Genomic DNA, 17869 nt, shown 5'->3' on the forward strand with positions numbered 1-17869 from the left:
CCCTTGGACTGTGGGGGGTTCAAAACTCTAGCTAAAACAGAGAGTCTTCTTTCTTCTCATTGATGTCAAGCCTGAGGGTAAAGATGGAGGAGAGGCATGTAGGTTTGTCCCATGGTCATTCGGCTAAGTTACCAATTCAGGAGAGGTTTGAGTCACATTTCACTGGAATTCTATTATTCATAGGAATGTCTACTGTATGAAAATATTTTGTCCATTTCACTTGCAAACAAAAGTTGACCCAACACAAAAATTTAGGGACATTATTTAAAACTTGTGACAATGGCACTTACCGTTTAAAAAATTGAAAACATTGCCCCTGGAGAGAAAATCAGTAACGTTTTTAACACTAGATTTTTAACATTGCTCCATTTTTAAGCCATATTTTGTGTGTTTGATATAGTCCAGAAACATCTGGCTCTCTCATGATCATTCATTTATGTTCTGTAAAGCTTTATGGAATTTTTTGTTGGTTTTTGAGTATGCAAATATTGATGATAGGATTCAAATGAAAATAAATCTCTTACTCCATAAGTCTTGTTTTGCTTTATCTTTCGGGGTTTTGGATTTATTTTAAGGCAGATTTCAAGGTTAATTTCAAATGCAGAACGTGCATCAGTGCTTCTAGCTTTTTAAATGACTTCAGGTTTTACAGATTTTAGAAGTGGATTAGGCACAATCACTGCATTTTAATAACAGAAAGATTTGTCTCCTAAAAGTCTGCAGGCTTTAATCAGTAAAATTATAAACTAAACCTTTAGATGCTTGATTATTGAGGCCCACTTTTAAGCAATTAAAGGGAACTCTTGTTAATTGTTGAGACTATTTTTGTTCTGCATTGTTCCTGTAAAAGGGAATTAAAAATCATTGAAATATTTCTCTTTCTAATGTTGAATGCTGGTAGTAGTAGTGTGTGTGTGCATACATGTGCGCTTGCATGCATGTGTGTATGTTTCAGATTGTAAGCCATCTCACACTACACATTTCAAGTTTCCAAAAGGCACCCATATTGGTGTTAGGGTAATGTACAAACTAGTTACATGTAGTTGATGAACTAACCAATTACTCAGCTAATGGAAAACAATCAACTAAAAATTGTTCCATTAGCTGAAAGTTTAATTTTCCTATAAATGGATCTACAGCACAGCATATATAGATTGCAGTTCTCAAATCAGTTATTCCAGCATATTTAGACCCTATATTTACTGAATGTTCTACTGAAGTCCATAGACAGAAGCACCTATTCGGAGACTATACGCTACCCGCTATAACATTCTACATCAGGATGGAAGAAGAAGTTATCAAAGCAAACCTGTGTTTTTTAAAGCAACGTGAATGCAGGAAACTTGCTGGAGAAAATTGATGGGCAGGAGGAAAGGGTGCCATGCTCACCTGTTCTTCCTGCAAATGTCCTTTAGTGAGGCTTGCTTATGTTACAGAATCCCTCTGCCGGGGGCGGGGTGCACAATTTAAAGCAGCTACAGGGAGGAAATTTGCAGGGGAAATTGGCCAACAAGAAAAGTGTCCTCTTCCATCTGCTGATTCTACCCTACAATTGCTCCAGCATTCGCTTGAAGAGGAAAGACCTGTTGCCATTCTCAGTACAGCTGCTGCATTTGATTATGGGACCGGCAGTCTGTTTTCATGCAAATATACCCATTCCTATGCATAATATTGACAAATTTAGGTTTTATTCTCCATCTATAGAAAGTCACGTTTTTTTTAAAAAAAAGCAAGCCAAATTCATTCTTATGTTTAATTCTTTGGAATGCTGAAGATTTTAGAAAGGTGTTGACAACAGTATTTAGAATCCAAAGAACTGCATGCACAAAGCACCATGTGTGTACAAAACTGCATATTCGGTATCATGTGCTGGTCCAGAGGACCCTCCAGGATAGTTTTTTTCAAGGGTTGAGATTCAAAGCTTTAAAAGGCATTGCATGTGAATCTTTGGATGCTCGTCTTTATAAACTTAACTCTGATATTCCTGTAAAGTGCAAATACATGCACATACAAAGAATCTTATTGAATGGCAGGACCGAGTTGTCCAGTTTCCCAGAAATACAATGATCAGAAATTGAGCAATGGGGTTTGAGGACAGAGAACATTGAATAGTTGGAAATGAACTGACGGTATATCAGTATTTTAAGTTAATAAACCTTTAAACTCATTTTTAGTTGCCGCAATAGGGCATAATTGGCATGTTTGAAACAATCCTTTTTTTTTTAAAAAAAAGACACTCCTATCTTACTCCCCTTATGCTGTTGTCACATAACCCGACTTCCCTTTTGTTATCAGCAGAACGGGAAGAAACGCATGCTCTCATAATCGTAAATGCCCGTGACATTTATGTGTGTGTTTCCTTGATTGTGATACATGGTCTTAAATTCTAGTTCATAAATTACAGTTTAGGCCAAAATCATTAATTGTTAACATCTTTATGGTAATATATGGTTCTCTGTGTACCTAGGAACCCTAATACATTTTTAATGGCACGCTAATCCTAAAGATAAAAAGCTTAGGGATGTAACCCCCAGCCATCTCAGCGTGTCACCAAGCTGTCAAAGACTCTTCTTGCTATCTAATTGCCATTGGGTAAGGCAGGCTTCATGCGACCCACTGACTGCTCCATGCAAACTATGCTGCAGAGACAACAGTGCCGTGTGATAGAGACAACAAGACAGCTGTTGGGGTGGGTTTGCTTGTCTTCTTTCAAACCCTAGTGCTGTTGCAAGCTGAAATGCCTCAACAAGTTGCCAGATCAGTTCATTGCTGGTATAGGTGGCAGGAAAATACAAGCCATTTCAACACGTGCAACTAAACCTGGGAAAATATCTCCAGAAGCTTGGGGGGGGGCCATCATTGTGACCGAAATAAACAAAAGGGAGCTGCTTGCATTACAGCTGTTATTTTTTCTCACAATCTGAGCTTCCGAGCCATATATGTGACGAAAGGTTTGAAAACTTAGGAGTGCCTCCCAATGGCATCCATCCAGTTGGCTGAGTTCCATAATGGGATAAAGATCATGAACATTTTAATATTCAGTTCTTCAAAAGGATAGGCATAAACCCAGTGAAGTGAAACATTTTTTAGTCCCATTAATTTAAAGGGAGAATCAACTTGAAACTAATGAGGACGCTGAACTTGGCTAGATCATTCCTGTTTTTTTTTTCCTGTTCCTTTTGGAGTAATGAATATATTTTGATCAAACTAGTAAATATGGTGATATGTTATTTATCATTATCACCTCACAATGTGCTTTACAGAGCATGAAAAGCAAAAAACAAGGACTCTGCCTCAAGGAGATCACAGTTTAAAATATATCCATATTTCTACTTTCAAGTAAACATGGCTTAACACTTGCAGTTTAACATCTACCTTTCCCCTCTCCACTTTCCACAGCTGTAAGAGCTGACCGAATGCGTGGGGGCAGAAACAAATTTGGACCAATGTACAAGAGGGACAGGGCGCTGAAGCAGCAAAAAAAAGCTCTCATCCGAGCAAATGGACTCAAGTTGGAAGCCATGACTCAGGTGATTCAAGCAATGCCCACCGACCTAACAATATCTTCTGCGATCCAGAATATCCATTCTGTCTCCAAAGGCCTACCTCTGAACCATACAGCCTTGCCTCCCACAGACTATGACAGAAGTCCCTTTGTAACCTCTCCAATTAGCATGACTATGCCACCTCATGGTAGCCTACAAGGGTACCAGGCTTACGGTCACTTTCCGAGCCGTGCTATTAAATCTGAGTACCCTGATCCTTACACTAGCTCCCCAGAGTCAATAATGGGCTACTCATACATGGATGGTTATCATCAGACAAGCTCGCCAGCAAGTATTCCTCACCTGATATTGGAACTCTTGAAGTGTGAGCCAGACGAGCCACAGGTCCAGGCTAAGATCATGGCGTACTTGCAGCAAGAGCAAGCGAACAGAAGCAAACACGAAAAGCTCAATACCTTTGGGCTTATGTGCAAAATGGCTGACCAAACCCTCTTCTCGATTGTCGAGTGGGCCAGGAGTAGCATTTTCTTCAGAGAACTTAAGGTATGTTCTAATTTTATTTTCAGTCACGTGACAGTGAATTAGTCTAGCTTTGGAATAATGTTCTGAAGTAAGGTTTCTAATTTTGGTTTGAATCATTGGCTTGGATTCCAGGAGGTCCTCAGCAAGGGAAGAGGCTGTATCTATCAAACTTGTTAAAGTTGTTGGTTTTTTTAATTGATTAAGAACAAAGACTCAGAGTTAAATTCCTGGAAACTCTTGGGGGATGTTGGAAAAGCAGATCTCTAAAGAACCTACAAAAATCAGCAATTGGCCTTGAGTTGTCGACCAGTTAGTGAAAGGTGGCCCAAGCTAAGTATTCTGTGATCATAGTTCAAGCGTGGAATCATTAGGAAGCCCAAAGGAACTGGGTATTTTCTAGTCTGTAGAGAAGCATAACATGGGCTGTGAGCTGCGATGACAACTTTAAAGGATGCTAGAAAGGAGAGAGGAAAATATAGCTTTGTCCCCCCCCGCCCCGCCACCCATTTCTCTCATGATAGGACAATAGGTTTAAATACCAGGAAGGCAAATTCACTTATGCATTAGAGAAAAACAAGCCCTGTAAGAGTCAATCATCAGTGGAAGAGACCGCCTTGAGCTGTAAAATATCCTTCCTTGGAAACTTTCTTTGAAAGAGAGGACAAGTATCTGTCCGATATCCTCAGTATAATACACCCTGTCCTAGATCAAATGGCCTTTGGAGCTCTTTTAATCCCAAAAGTCTTCTATTACAAAACATTACTATCAACAGGTCCAAGTATGGCAGTGGGTGGGGAAAGAGACACAGTGAGGCCCAGGAGACCTGGCTGGGGGGGAGGGGGGGCTATCCTAGGCTGCAAGTCCATTACCATAGGGTCAGCTATTTATGTCATTTCAGAAATAGAATGGAAAGTTTCATTTCAAGGCTCATGAGCATGCATGTATAAAGTAAGATCTAGAAGGTCTAGAGTTTATATTGGGCCCAAAGGAATAATGTCCGTAGAGTATTGGGGAGGGGGCAGTAAAATTGTGACCTTTGGTAAAAAAATGAAGGAAAAGGCATTGAGTGGAATCCTGTAAATCATCATCTGGAATAAGGAGACTTCCATACTGCCAGGGCAAGGCTCGTTGCACCAGCAGAAGGATCTACTATTTGTGGAGTGGAGCATAGGATCCTGCTCATTTGTTTAAACTGTGCAACACACTTTTGCATACACACATACAACCAACACATAAATAACATGCATCTTTTAGTACATACTCTTTTTTTTTTGGCAGACGACCTCTGCTCACCTCCTGCCTTGAAACCCTTTGAAGGATTGCCATAAGTTGGTTGCAACTTGACAGCACTTAATTATTATTATTTATCGCTGACAGGCATGTTTTCTTGTTTCCTCTGATTTTCACATAATTCCCAAAAGCTGTTGTACATATTATGAAGGGTAAAGTGGTAAATTGGGGTTGGACAGTACTACTTCAAACTGCAGATGGGAGACTATATTTCTGAATGCATAAAAAATTTCCCTGCATGTAATATAGCAGCACTTCAGGGGATAATTATTTCTCTGATGTGCTAGATTATTACATACAGGGTTTGCTTACATAGAGAAGCATTAAAAAATATGAGCTCCCTGCAGTTTGAAGTGGTAACTTTTGCAATGTTCTACTTTCTTGTTCAGTGTAATACATATACAAGGCTCAACATCAATTTTGTGGAGCAAGTACCAATTTGTTCCATTTTACCACACATCTGTATGTAATTTGGGCTTCTGTTTACATGTACTGAAGCTGGAAAATATGCTTGTTCCTCTGTTCGTATCAAATAGTGACTGCATCTATTGAAAGGGTCACGCGTGGTGTGCTCTCCCCATAGAAAGAAGAAATGCCAAATTGTAACCACTGAAAGTGCACTTATGATTGGGAATGTCTAAAGAAGCCCGTGCATGTACACTTTCCTACATATGTTGACTATCTGAGCCAGTGCCTAGATGGGGGAAGGGGTCAGTGCACTTGTGCCGATTTCCCCTCTAAGCAAGTTAATCTTAACAAGAGGGCAATTGGCTCCAACAAATCTCACAAGATCCTTGTCTTTTCTGGTTCCGTCTCCATTCTATATCCACACTAAGGGTGCGATATAATTGCTTGAAAATAGAATAAATATATTAATGTTGTACTATACATGTTCATTCTCCACGAAGTTCCTATTTCTATCAACAATAAAGCTGCGACCTCTCATCGGTTTAAATGGAACATTAAGTAGCAAAAGCTGCAGATAGTTAATTGACAGTGAACTCATTTTAATCAGTCAGACCAAATTTTAGTTGGTGGAGTAACAAGTAAAAGGTACCCTTATTTCTTTTTTTGGCTGCTTTGGTTCTGATGTGTTATTGTAATGTTAGAGAAAATCAGGCACCTGTAGGGAGGTTTTGATACAAGGCAAATTTAGCTAAATGTACTTGATTATTTGATGAGTTTGTTATAAGACAATTGACTAACCAGCTACAATATCTTTATTTGAGAATCCTAATAAAATGACACTCCTAACATATAATAAGTAGAATTATACATTAACATCTCAAAAATGTGCGCCGAGAAGTGTTCTGTACTTTTTAGGAACGCAAAGAGAGTGTTACAATGGTTTATAAAAGCATAGGATTCTTTATTAATAGTCTTTGTGTAATAACAGAGGGCCATCTGAACATAACCTGTGGCAAAACTCTCCTGGCAAGGTGCCACAAATGGCCACTCCACCCCAGGATAGTTTTGGTTGTATCCATGGGCTCTCAGTTTTACTCTCAAAGCAGCAAAGAAAAATGCTGGACTCGTACTGCTCACTTCACACTTGAATGTCCGGTTGATGTGCTGCCTGAGAGCATTTATATCATATATGTGATCTGGAAAAATCTCTGATTCAGATCATGTCTCTGCAATAAATTCCCACTCCTTCATCCTATTGCTCTGTTATGGGGGGTGAGGGTGGAGTACAGTGCCCTTAACAAAATCTACAAGCCCAACTCTCCTTAATCTTAGCCTCTCCCACTGGTTCCCATTAGTAACACACCCCAACTCTGTTCGTACAGGATACTATACAAATTATTCATATAATTCTAGGGCCATTGTAAGGCTGATTTCAGAGGACATGTACACAACAACCTTTGGGAAATTTATGGACTGTTCGGATACAAACTATACCAGGACCAACAACCTTCTACTCCTGCATAACTGAAGGGAGAGAACTAAGTCTGTTTTATCCTGAATGTTATTTTTTGTTTTCTGGAGGAGTTAGTCTTGGTAGTCTGTAGTAGCAAAATGGTAGAGTCCAGTAGCACCTTTAAGACTAACCAAATTTATTGTAACATAACCTTTCGAGAGCCACAGCTCTCTTTGTCAGATGCATGTTTGTTTTCTTTTATTAAAAGACAAAACCCTAACCCTGCTGCAATAACCCTCTTCCTTTTTGTCCCAACTATGCTGGTAAGAGATAGTGTCTTGACAGGGAACTAACCCATAGTTATGAGTGCACCCAACAGAGACTGCTTTAGGGAAAGGCTCTCAACTGAGATATAGCACCTTCCACTAATTAAAGTCTCCTCAGCCAGTGAAATCTATGCACCAGGCTGCCTCCTCTGTGAGAGAATGATGTCCAGAGAAGACTTGTTTCATTCTGGGCTGTGGTATACCCTCCTGGCCACCCCATTAATTATCTGGAGAGATTTTCAGGAGTTTGTTCCTTCTTTTTATTCCCCATTCTGGATCTTCAGAAGGAAAAGTGAGGGGGAGCTCAGGTTCAGCATTTCTGAGGCAACAGAAGTTCTCTCTCTTGCTCCTCCAGCAGGGCTTCCTGCCCAAAATGGGTAAAATTTAGTTCTCTGTGTGGTTCCTGATAGCCTTCAGAGTTGGAATCCCCTCCCTTCTGCTGCTGGACTTCAAGACTGTGCACTGTTCCTCTTGGGACCAGGGTTCTTTTGGAACCTGGTATTGTTCCAGATAGAAGGGAAGTTAATGAGTCACTTTCCACTTGGCTGGAAAGTTCCCTCAGCCAGTGCATGTGGCCAGTTTAGAAGCAGCTGGAACTTTGGAGACAGGGCAAGAGACTCTGGTGAACAGGAGGAATATCAAACCAAGCCAAGGGTCAGGCTGGCAGCTAAAGAAAGATCGTACCTGGGATCATACATGGCTGTAATTGGAGAGTGCTAGAGACCAGATTACCCTCCACATCCAGGGACATAGCCAGCCTCATGGAGACATGATAGAACTATGCCAAATGAAGAATGGGGTTACAGGGCTATACTCAAGAGGTCTTTCTAGACAAATAAGTCACTCAGGTTCTTTCATGGATGTGCCTGGTACAAATCTGAACTAGAGATGCTGCAAATTTCATGGCAAATGTGATCACCCATAGAACTTGCCATGTTTGACTATGTTGATCAGACATGATCCAGTCTCCAGGTCTGTGCAGTTCATTACTGAATAACTCAAATGCCTGCCAAACAGGTGTGTATCAGGTTTCTTTCTTTCTTTCTTTAGGGAAAACTCACAGCACAAGACCTAGATCACCTTTCCCATCTCATTCTGTTTGTTTATTTTAATTATACACTGCCTTATTCTCCAATAGGGACCCAAAGTAGCTTACAACATTCTCATCTTCTCCATGTTATCCTCACAACAACCCTGTGAGGTAGGTTCGTTTGAGAGAATGGATTGGCCTGAGGTAACCCCGCAAGCCTCCCTGGTGGGGCTGGGATTTCAACCTGGGTCTCTTAGATCCTAATCTGACACTGTAACCACTATACAACACTGTCTCTTGATTGGCAGTTGAAACACTGGGGAGAATATAATCTGAAACTTCATAGCAAAGAGCGCAAAAAGAGAGAGAAGGTATATAGAGAGAGAAGGGTAAACAGAGGTGAATGACAAGCAAACACATTTGTATGGAATTTGTGGTTTGGGATGATGATTCAGGGGTTGAGCCAAAGGTTTTGAAGGAAGCTTGTAAGCCAGATAGAGAGGATGGGGAAAGAGTTTTGGAAGAGAGCTCCTGGCATAAGCAGGGTTGTCAACTGCCTGGAGAAAAAAAATATCCTTAAACAGAGGCTTAATAGGATATTATTTACCCGGTGATGCTATTTACCTCGGTGTCATGAAAAGTGCTAACAACCCGTGGCCACACATTAAGTTTCTATTAAAGAGGCAAGATTTTTTTCCCCAGGCTTGCTGGCCATCCAGCATAAGCGTAAGGGACTGCAAAGGACAACTAATGATAACATAAGGGCTTTAAGCAGGTGGGGGCTGTTGGAGAAGGGCTTTTGGGTTAGGCTAGAGTATGGAGAACCTATGACAAAAGTCGGTGGAACACTTGCACAGAAATGGGAGGGGGCATGGGACTGAATGCAGCATAGAAATATGGGGCAATCCTCCCTGCCTTTCCCATATTATGCTTGGGCCTGTCTCCTGCTCATATAACCAGAAGCAAAAGCCTCAAAGTATTACGGACTGCATTTGGAGCATCATGTGCATCAATGTAGCACTAGCTCATTCACAGCCCAAAGCTTTGGTCTGACCAGGTTAGAATGCACGTCTGACTTAAACTGGCTCTCTTCCTCTTCCACTTATAAATGCCGTGCATGTACAATTGGTAAATACAGATTATTATGTACCAAATGGTAACACATTATAAGTGTGTATGTAAGTGCATGCAAAGTCATTCATCCTTATAGACCCGCTAAACTGTAAAGAGACACAACCGTACACTACTCAAAATCTGTTTGAAACAGGTGGGATGATCAGCCGATCCCAAAATCAGCCACATGAGGTTACCCTTAAGGAATACAGTAGTTTAGTGCTACTGTTACCATGAGCCTTTCCACTCTACCTAGGATCGTGCCATTAAAAGTTTTAAAATGCAAGAAATCAAATGAAACAAAATTATTAAAGAAGTGGCATAGTGTCCCAACTGGACTGATCCAGGTAGCCTAATCTCATCAGGTCTAGGCTGCTAAGCCAAGTCGGTCTTTGTCAGTATTTGGATGAGAAACCACCAGGGTTGCTACGCAAAGGCAGGCAATGGCAAAACACCTCTGATTGTCTCTTGCCTTGAAACCCCTACGGGGGTCACCATAAATTGGCTATGACTTAACGGCACACAAAAAAGTGTAGTATCAGAAGGGTTTGTGCAAGTAAATGTAATAAGAAAAGATGTTTTGTCAAGATGGACCCATGTGGTTCTTAGCACCTGTTATTAATTGGGCACAAGCCTGGTGATACACAGTCAAGATTACTTCTGTACAAATAAGCTAATGGCCAGGCTGTGTAAGAGAGAGCCAGTCCCTCGCAGCACTCTCTCATTTGGGGAAGGAAAAGTTTATTTGAAAATACGTTGCTAAATAAAAACCTTGGATCAAGTACATTTAATAGTTCCCCCCATAAAAAAAAGAGACTTAAGGTAACAATGAACACAGGAAATATACATGAATAAAGTGTTCTGCAAAGTAGGCAACAAGTCTTTTAAGACTATAAATACCATCTCAGCTAGATCTCTATTATTAGCAAAGGTTGAACAAAAGAAGACATCCCGAAATAGATACAGTGGCCTGAGTAAGGGATGGTATGAAATGTCTTGTTTAACCTTACGCAGATATTGTTGCCATAGCATAGGAAATGGTTTTAGCTAGCTCATGAGTTCTATGGGGATGAAGGATGTTTCCACATTGTCCACTTGCCAAGGAAATTCCTTAATAGGCCTGTTTGCTAAACAGAGGAAATATCACCCTACTGGGGTGTCACTGAGTGTGATGGAAACATCTATCTTCAGTCTGGGGCTGGCTGCTATCAGGTTTGTGTACCGAACTGCAATGGGGCTTCATTATATTCATCGCAATACTTAGCCCAGAGCATTTGTGGAAAGCCAGCAGAGTAAAATAGCAAAATCGTTTCTATTTACTGTTAGTCTTGTCCTTTGTTGTTTAACCAATGTCCCCTTCCAATTTGCATCATCCTCTCCTGTCTGGGGCCAGGATCTTTAAAAGAAGAAATTATGAAAACATGTCCTCTAAGCATATGCAGAGTGCCTTGATCTCCCCACTGAGCACAGCCACACGAACAATTAAGAAACATAATTTTTAATTTCACTTTTGTCCTGATCATTCACAATATCTGAAATGATTGATGCTTCATCACTTTGTATCCAAGCTTGTCTGTATTCAAGGACACAGAACAAGAATCTGTTTTAGTTCTCTGTTTGAAACAACATTCCAGCGGGCCCTATGTGCTAACATAACCCCAACTTCCAACCTTTTCAAAAAGATACAGAACTTCCCAGCAGGGTGATAAAGTTTCCTGTGTTCCAATAATAAAGCCTGTCCATTCCGTACCAGCAATTTCCAGTTCCTTTGTGACTGGACAGCTTGTGAAGACGCACTCCGTCCTAAGTAGCCAACCTGCAACATCAGGGGGGGAGTCGGAAACAGATGTTCACCAAGCTATACAATTTGTTGTCACTGTCAATAATATCACATGGCATTTGTCCCAACGGAAATTGTTTGTGGATGGAAAAGAATGTAATGGTGGGGGCAGGGAGGGGGGAATTCTGTCACAAAAGGGTTATGTTTCTTTTGAGAGGCGGAATGCTCTTTTTAGGAGAAAATGATTACAGGGGAGTGGGTGTAAAAACCATAATGCAGGGCATTTGTCTTTCAGATTCGATTAAAAGTTAGCATTGATTGGTCCAGTGAATAGTATTTTCTAGTAGCCTCGTATTTTCTCAGTCTCATTCTTAGTGTTAAAGAGAAGAATCTTACAGAGGCAGGACTGAACTAGCTTTGAACATATCTGTTTAAACAGAAAAAAAGTGTATTTTTAAAGACAACAATTCGCCCTTTTAATACATCTTTCTTATTCTTTTTTTAAAAAATGTTCTATTTAAGGGTTTAGCAAACCCTTGTTCCTGGTATCAAAATACTACTGTAGAAACAAATACCATTTGTTTATGCAATCTTCCTCCCACCCCAGATACTTGCCAGAATATTTAGATGTAAAGCATATGCAGAAAAGCTGCTAAAACCACTGTCTCCACACATAAGCACAATTAAAAATAATAGATTAATAATAAAAAATAATTAAAGATTAAGGGATGTCCTCAGCAGAATCCCACACTACTTTCCTATTTTTAATTGTTATATGGTATTTTGTTTATCCGTAAGCCCATTCATTGAAAGGGCTTGGTCATCAAATCTGCTTAAATCCAAAATTCCAGCCTAATAGATTTATGATTGGATTGTAAGAAAACATCCTACAACATTCTCATGAACGCAGTACCTGAGTTTTCAACCTGGTCATGCCTTAAGAATCAATATCAAGAAATATCAAGAATCAATATCAAGAATATCACTACAATTACAAAGCTCAAGCCTGAATACAATAATTTTAAAATCATGAAATTAATAGTTAGATTTGTTCCCTTTTTTAAAAAAGGCATGCCTGTTTCAGTAATGTTTATTTCATGGCTTAAGATGCCCTAAGTAAGACACCGGAAACTATCAAACCAACGTTTCTTTTTAGCAATGTTTAGTATAGGATATGCAAAAGGATTTGTTAGAACACGGAAGGAATTGATCTTCCACATATATATATATATATTTAAAAAGAAGAACCTGCCACATCATCCCTTTTCAAAGGTTTGTTGAGTTTCCAGAAACCTTTATAATGTTGGACATCATTTCAAGGTATACTGTTAACAGTAAACAGTGGTTTCATTAAACGATTTCCTTTAGACAGCCCATTTCCCTGCTTCACTTTCTGTTTTCATTTGTGGTAAGAAGAGAATAAATAAACTCACTAGGCAGATAAGACAGCATGCCTCTGATGGATACTCACTTTACAGAATGAATGTGGTCTGGTATCAGGTCCCCAAACCACAGATTGCAAACCACGATTAAGACCAACCAGCGTCTCATAATCAAGAGCCAATATGGCATTGTGGTTTGAGTGTAAGACTAGCACCTAGGAGGTCTGGGTTCAAACCTCCATTCATTTTTCTCAGTGTAGCCTACTTCACAAGGTTCTTATAGGGGCAAACTGGAAGAAGGAGTCCCACGTAACCAACTTAGGGATAAAAAATGTGATAAGCAGACAACCATGGTTTGCAAACCTAGTTCAAATACGGTTTTAAATTCTGGTTGATGAGGGAATCACAAAGAAATTTAGAGCTGTTGCGTATGTATCAGATCACTCCCTCCCCCAACAAGGAAAGGGAGTAGGGAATTTACTCTGGAAAATGAAGAGGGGGTGGCAGAAGGTATGCATTTTAAAGGGAGGGTTTACAGGGGTGCCACTGTTACATTAATCTGCACCAAACCTCAGCCTGTTACACACCTGGCCTGTTTATCTTGATTGGAACTGTCTGGCTAGCAAGTCCTGAATATCTTGACAATAATGCCACTGTTACAATTCTACAATTCCACTTAGTGACTAAGGATACAGTCCTGAACAGAGTTCTACCCTTCGAAGTCCATGGACTTTCAATGGACTTAGAAGGGCTGAACTCTATGTAGGATTGCACTTCCAATCTGCTTTACATTCTCAGAACTGCTCTGGGGTGACATTTAGTGCTCATACTCAAGAGCACGCTAATCGTGTTTCAAGTTGGAACCAAACATAGGATAGGCATTGCCCCATGCCTTTTTTCTCTTTATTTCTAAGTGGATAAGGGTTTCTTGAGTCACACAAGGAGGCCACTGTTTTGTGTCTTTATAGCTGGTCTTAAAAGGTTATCACATAGCTTTTGTTCTGGGGTTTTTCTTTGGTCCAGCCTGGCTTCCAGGAACCATACAGACAGAGTAAAACTTGCCTAAGGTCCCTGCACACCTTATTTAAGTCATTCTATCTAGCTTTGTAATCGTACCGTTATCTTTCATCTCCATTATAGTGAGATTTTCTTGCTGTCAAGCACGTATGGGTAAAGAAGCTCCTGAATGGAGAAAACAAAGAATTTGATAAACTTTGGGAAAGAAGAACATAAAGTCAGGCATCCAGGAATATTTTTTAAAATATGGGTTGGGTCCTGAGTGAATGTTTCCAATAACAGAATGGAATTTTCCCGCCTCTCCCTTGCCTCTGCAGCTCTCTGATCTCCACAAAATGCTGCTCCTGACAGTTAGGGGATCCTGAGGAATGTTGTGACGGGGCGGTCTGCAGCAGAAACGGGGAATCGGCGAAAATTGCCTTTTGAATCGGGATCCAATTCTGTAGTGTGCTGCCATTGCTTAACTAGATAGAAAGTGGAACAACCCAACTTGGGACATGCAGAATCCCTACAAAGGAGGGAATGGAAGGACAGTTAAAGGTCCAGACAGATCTCAACTCTCATCTCATCTGTGTTTTTCTCCCTGAAAAAATGCATGTGCACATACACACACATACACAAACAGTCTGTGTCATCCCTATCCCCTGCTTTGTAGGGATTACATGGCAACATGATCTTGATACAATTATCCCATTAGCATGGCCTTTGGGTGTTAAATACTAGAAGATAAGGTGTTGGACATATTACCAAAAAAAGTCTATAGTGTTACCTAAAGCATTTTCTACTCTCTGATCCAGAGGGATGTCATTTCATACAACAATGAAATACGAGGACTTCCAAAAATGACTCCAAATATTCTGTAATCGCCTACAATAGGTATGTCTTCAGGAGACTGTACCTACCTGTCATTAGATATGCTGTAGTTAATGAAATGGATTGTAAACAACTCTATCAGATTGTTATTGCAAGACATAGCTCAAAAATCTGGATAAAGCTGTTGTTAACACACAGGCCCCAACAGCCTCCAAATCCAGCTTGTTGACCACAGCTGTATACCACTTTGGAGGGAGATTTCTCAATAGTCTTTGTGTGCAGGCTACATTCTGATAAGTTGTCTGTCATTTACTGTGAGGGTCCCTTTGAGGTATCTTCTTGTTGTTTCCTTTCTGCTGTATTCAGTCAGCTAATAACGGGGCTAGTGAGTATGTGGGAGAAATACAAAAAGGGTGGCAGGAAAAAATAGATTCACTGAATTTGGTTAATACTGTTCTGATCACTTTTAGTGCAATCAAACTGGCAAATCTGTTTTCTCACCCTTTTCTCTTTCTCTGCTCTATGGAGAAGGGATATCACATCACGTTTTCTTGGCAGACTTTTGTTATGGGGCGGTTTGCCATTACCTTCCCCAGTCATCTACATTTTACCCCCAGGAAACTGGGTACTCGTTTTACTGACCTCAGAAGAATATAAGGCTGAGTCAGCCTTGAGTCGGCTACTTGAACCTGGCTTCTGCCAGGATCGAACTCAGGTCGTGAGCAGAGCTTGGGCTGCAGTACTGCAGCTTACCACTCTGCGCCACAGGCTCTTCTTTGTAAACAAGTATTTGACTGTTTATCTGTACCACTGAAATAATATCATTGACTTAAAAATGCATCGTTTGGACTGTATCATGCATCGCCTTGATTACTGCTACTATGCCACCTCCCACCTCCTTATCTTGAAATTACTGACAGACATTTGTTATCTTTTCAATGAATGGTTAGAGTTCTCTGTCCAACTCCCTTCTGAAGAAAGTTTGTCCATCCAGCTTGCTATAAAAGCTTTCTAAATGCAGGAGAATAAGGAAGACTTTTTATTGTCAAAAGTGGCACATTCAAAGAAGTTCCCTTTTTGCTGTTTGGCTGCTTTAGATTCAATTTCAATTGTTCCTTGTAATTTTAATTTGTATTGCTATGATGAATTTTTATATTTTTTGTAAGCTATTTGAAGGAGGAGGGTCAGTTTTTTGTCTTAAAATGGGACCCACATTAAAGAAACAAATAGCCTTTAAGCTAATGCGGTACACGCACTGATGTTTGCACGTAACTCCTTGGATGAAGCTGTGACTGTAAGAGTTAGGAGTCATGCTTCCTCATCGTGCAATGGATTGTAATGGCAAATGATAATTTATGAAAAAGGAAAAATTAAATGTCCATTCCAGACAAGCCATTAAGTCACTCCAGGGGTGAGGGTGAATTGTATTAAGCTTTGTTCTTTCATCTGCACCCAACAGAGAATTCCTGAATGTACAAAACAGCTGGGGAAGTGTCAAGGGTAAGGTACAAGCTGAACTGATGAATTGAAAGTAGAAATTCATTCAATTAAGATTCTTTTTAAAAAAGTCCTAAGAGCTTGAGTCTATAGCTTCACACAACAGATGTTGTAAATCATAGGTATGTTGCATATTATGTTTTTCTATCTCATTAGTATAAGTTTTGTTATGTGCAAATTTGCTTGTATTTATGTATGTGTTTGATTAATTGCCCTCTTTAGTTTGTATATTCCAAAAGTCATATTTCTTCAAATGCAATCGACTTTCAGTTTTAGAATTACTTATTAACACTATGTGTTAATGCTTTTTAAATTGAAAAGGTTCGTTTTAATACTGAAAATGGTGCAATTGATGGCTCATCATTATTTAAACCCACAAACTACAGCACCAAATCTAGTTGCCAGTTTGAACCAAGCAAGTCATGGACAGTCCAACCACTTTCTATGGCATTGTCCTCTAGGCCGAAAAAAGGGGGGGATGGGGGAAAACCCCACAAGCTCAACCCAAACAATCAGGGGAACAAAATAGAGGGGTTAAGTAACAACCTATATATATATTATATATATATATACACATACATACACACACACACATGTACACCAATATAGACATTGTCCTCTAGGTATCCAGAAGTTCAATCTCCTTTGGGAGAAAATGCACTTTAACAGTGACGTACCAACTGCCTCTAAATATACACACTAGGGGTATGCACTAAAAAAACTTGTATTTTTCAGTTTTAGGTATCTGAAATATATATTTGATATTCCCGATATTCAAGTCCAAAAATACCAATATAGTATTCAAATTCAATTTTAATTTAACTCCATTATTCCCTATGAGGGAATATTTCTGGGGAGCTGGAGGGGATGTTTTTCAAGCAAACTACACCAAAACTGCAGGGAACTTAGTCATGCCTATCCACTAAAGACCTCCAGTTTCAAGTAAACTGGGTCAAAGGGTCTGATTCTATGGGCTCCTGAAACAGTGCTCCAACCACTCTCCATTATTTTCTGTGGGGGGAGATATTATCCAATGCTTTCTCCAGGTCAAAGACAGAAGCCTAAAAAAGAGCTTTAGCTAAATGACTGACCAAGCCTCCCAATGCAAACGGAACCAACAAAGCCTAGCAGACCAATGTCAAACCAGAGAATTCCAGCAGAACCAAACTCAAGCAAGGGACCCTGTTACAAACCTGGCAGAACCCAGGACCAATGGAACCCCAACAGAACCAACATCAAACCAGAGAATTCCAGCACCCAAACTGGCATGCCAGTAGTACCAAGGCAGGCAGCCAGACCTGGCAATGGCATACAACAAGCAAGCAACACTACCTCAAGCACACATTCAGTAACATTGCCTCCCTTCCCCCTCCTCCTGCAAAAAGGGAGGGGACAGCATGTGGCACCCTTTAAAATGTGATTCCTGGTTATTCCCGAATATACCCACATTATTTGGGAATGTAAATACAAGTTTATCTAAATATCCCTGAATAAGACTCCACCAACTCTGTGACTAGGTTTGCCATGTCTCCCCTTGAAACTGGCAAGAGTTTGGGGGCACATGGGCACTTACTGGTCTCCTCCTCGTGCATGTGCTAGTGCACATGCCCCAATGACATTCCTTCCAGTGCAAACTGGTGCGATTTCACTATGGCCATTTCCACACTACTCACCTTCAATCAGAACGCCACGGAACGTTGTGAAAAAAACGTGGAAGATAGCGTTTTCTCGC

At 40.2% G+C, this 17869-nt stretch overlaps 1 protein-coding gene across 5 annotated transcripts in view; it reads left to right on the top strand.

Annotated features, from left to right (window-relative positions):
- NR5A2 (nuclear receptor subfamily 5 group A member 2) overlaps nucleotides 1–17869 on the top strand; it is a 153922-nt gene that overhangs the window by 20479 nt on the left and 115574 nt on the right. For all 5 annotated transcript variants that reach the window (XM_054980036.1, XM_054980040.1, XM_054980038.1 and 2 more), the window contains exon 4: nucleotides 3400–4049. In XM_054980036.1, coding sequence (XP_054836011.1) covers nucleotides 3400–4049 — 650 coding nt within the window. The remainder of the gene's footprint in view (nucleotides 1–3399; nucleotides 4050–17869) is intronic.

The sequence above is a fragment of the Eublepharis macularius genome, chromosome 5, assembly GCF_028583425.1.
Source record: "Eublepharis macularius isolate TG4126 chromosome 5, MPM_Emac_v1.0, whole genome shotgun sequence".
NCBI lineage: Eukaryota > Metazoa > Chordata > Lepidosauria > Squamata > Eublepharidae > Eublepharis > Eublepharis macularius.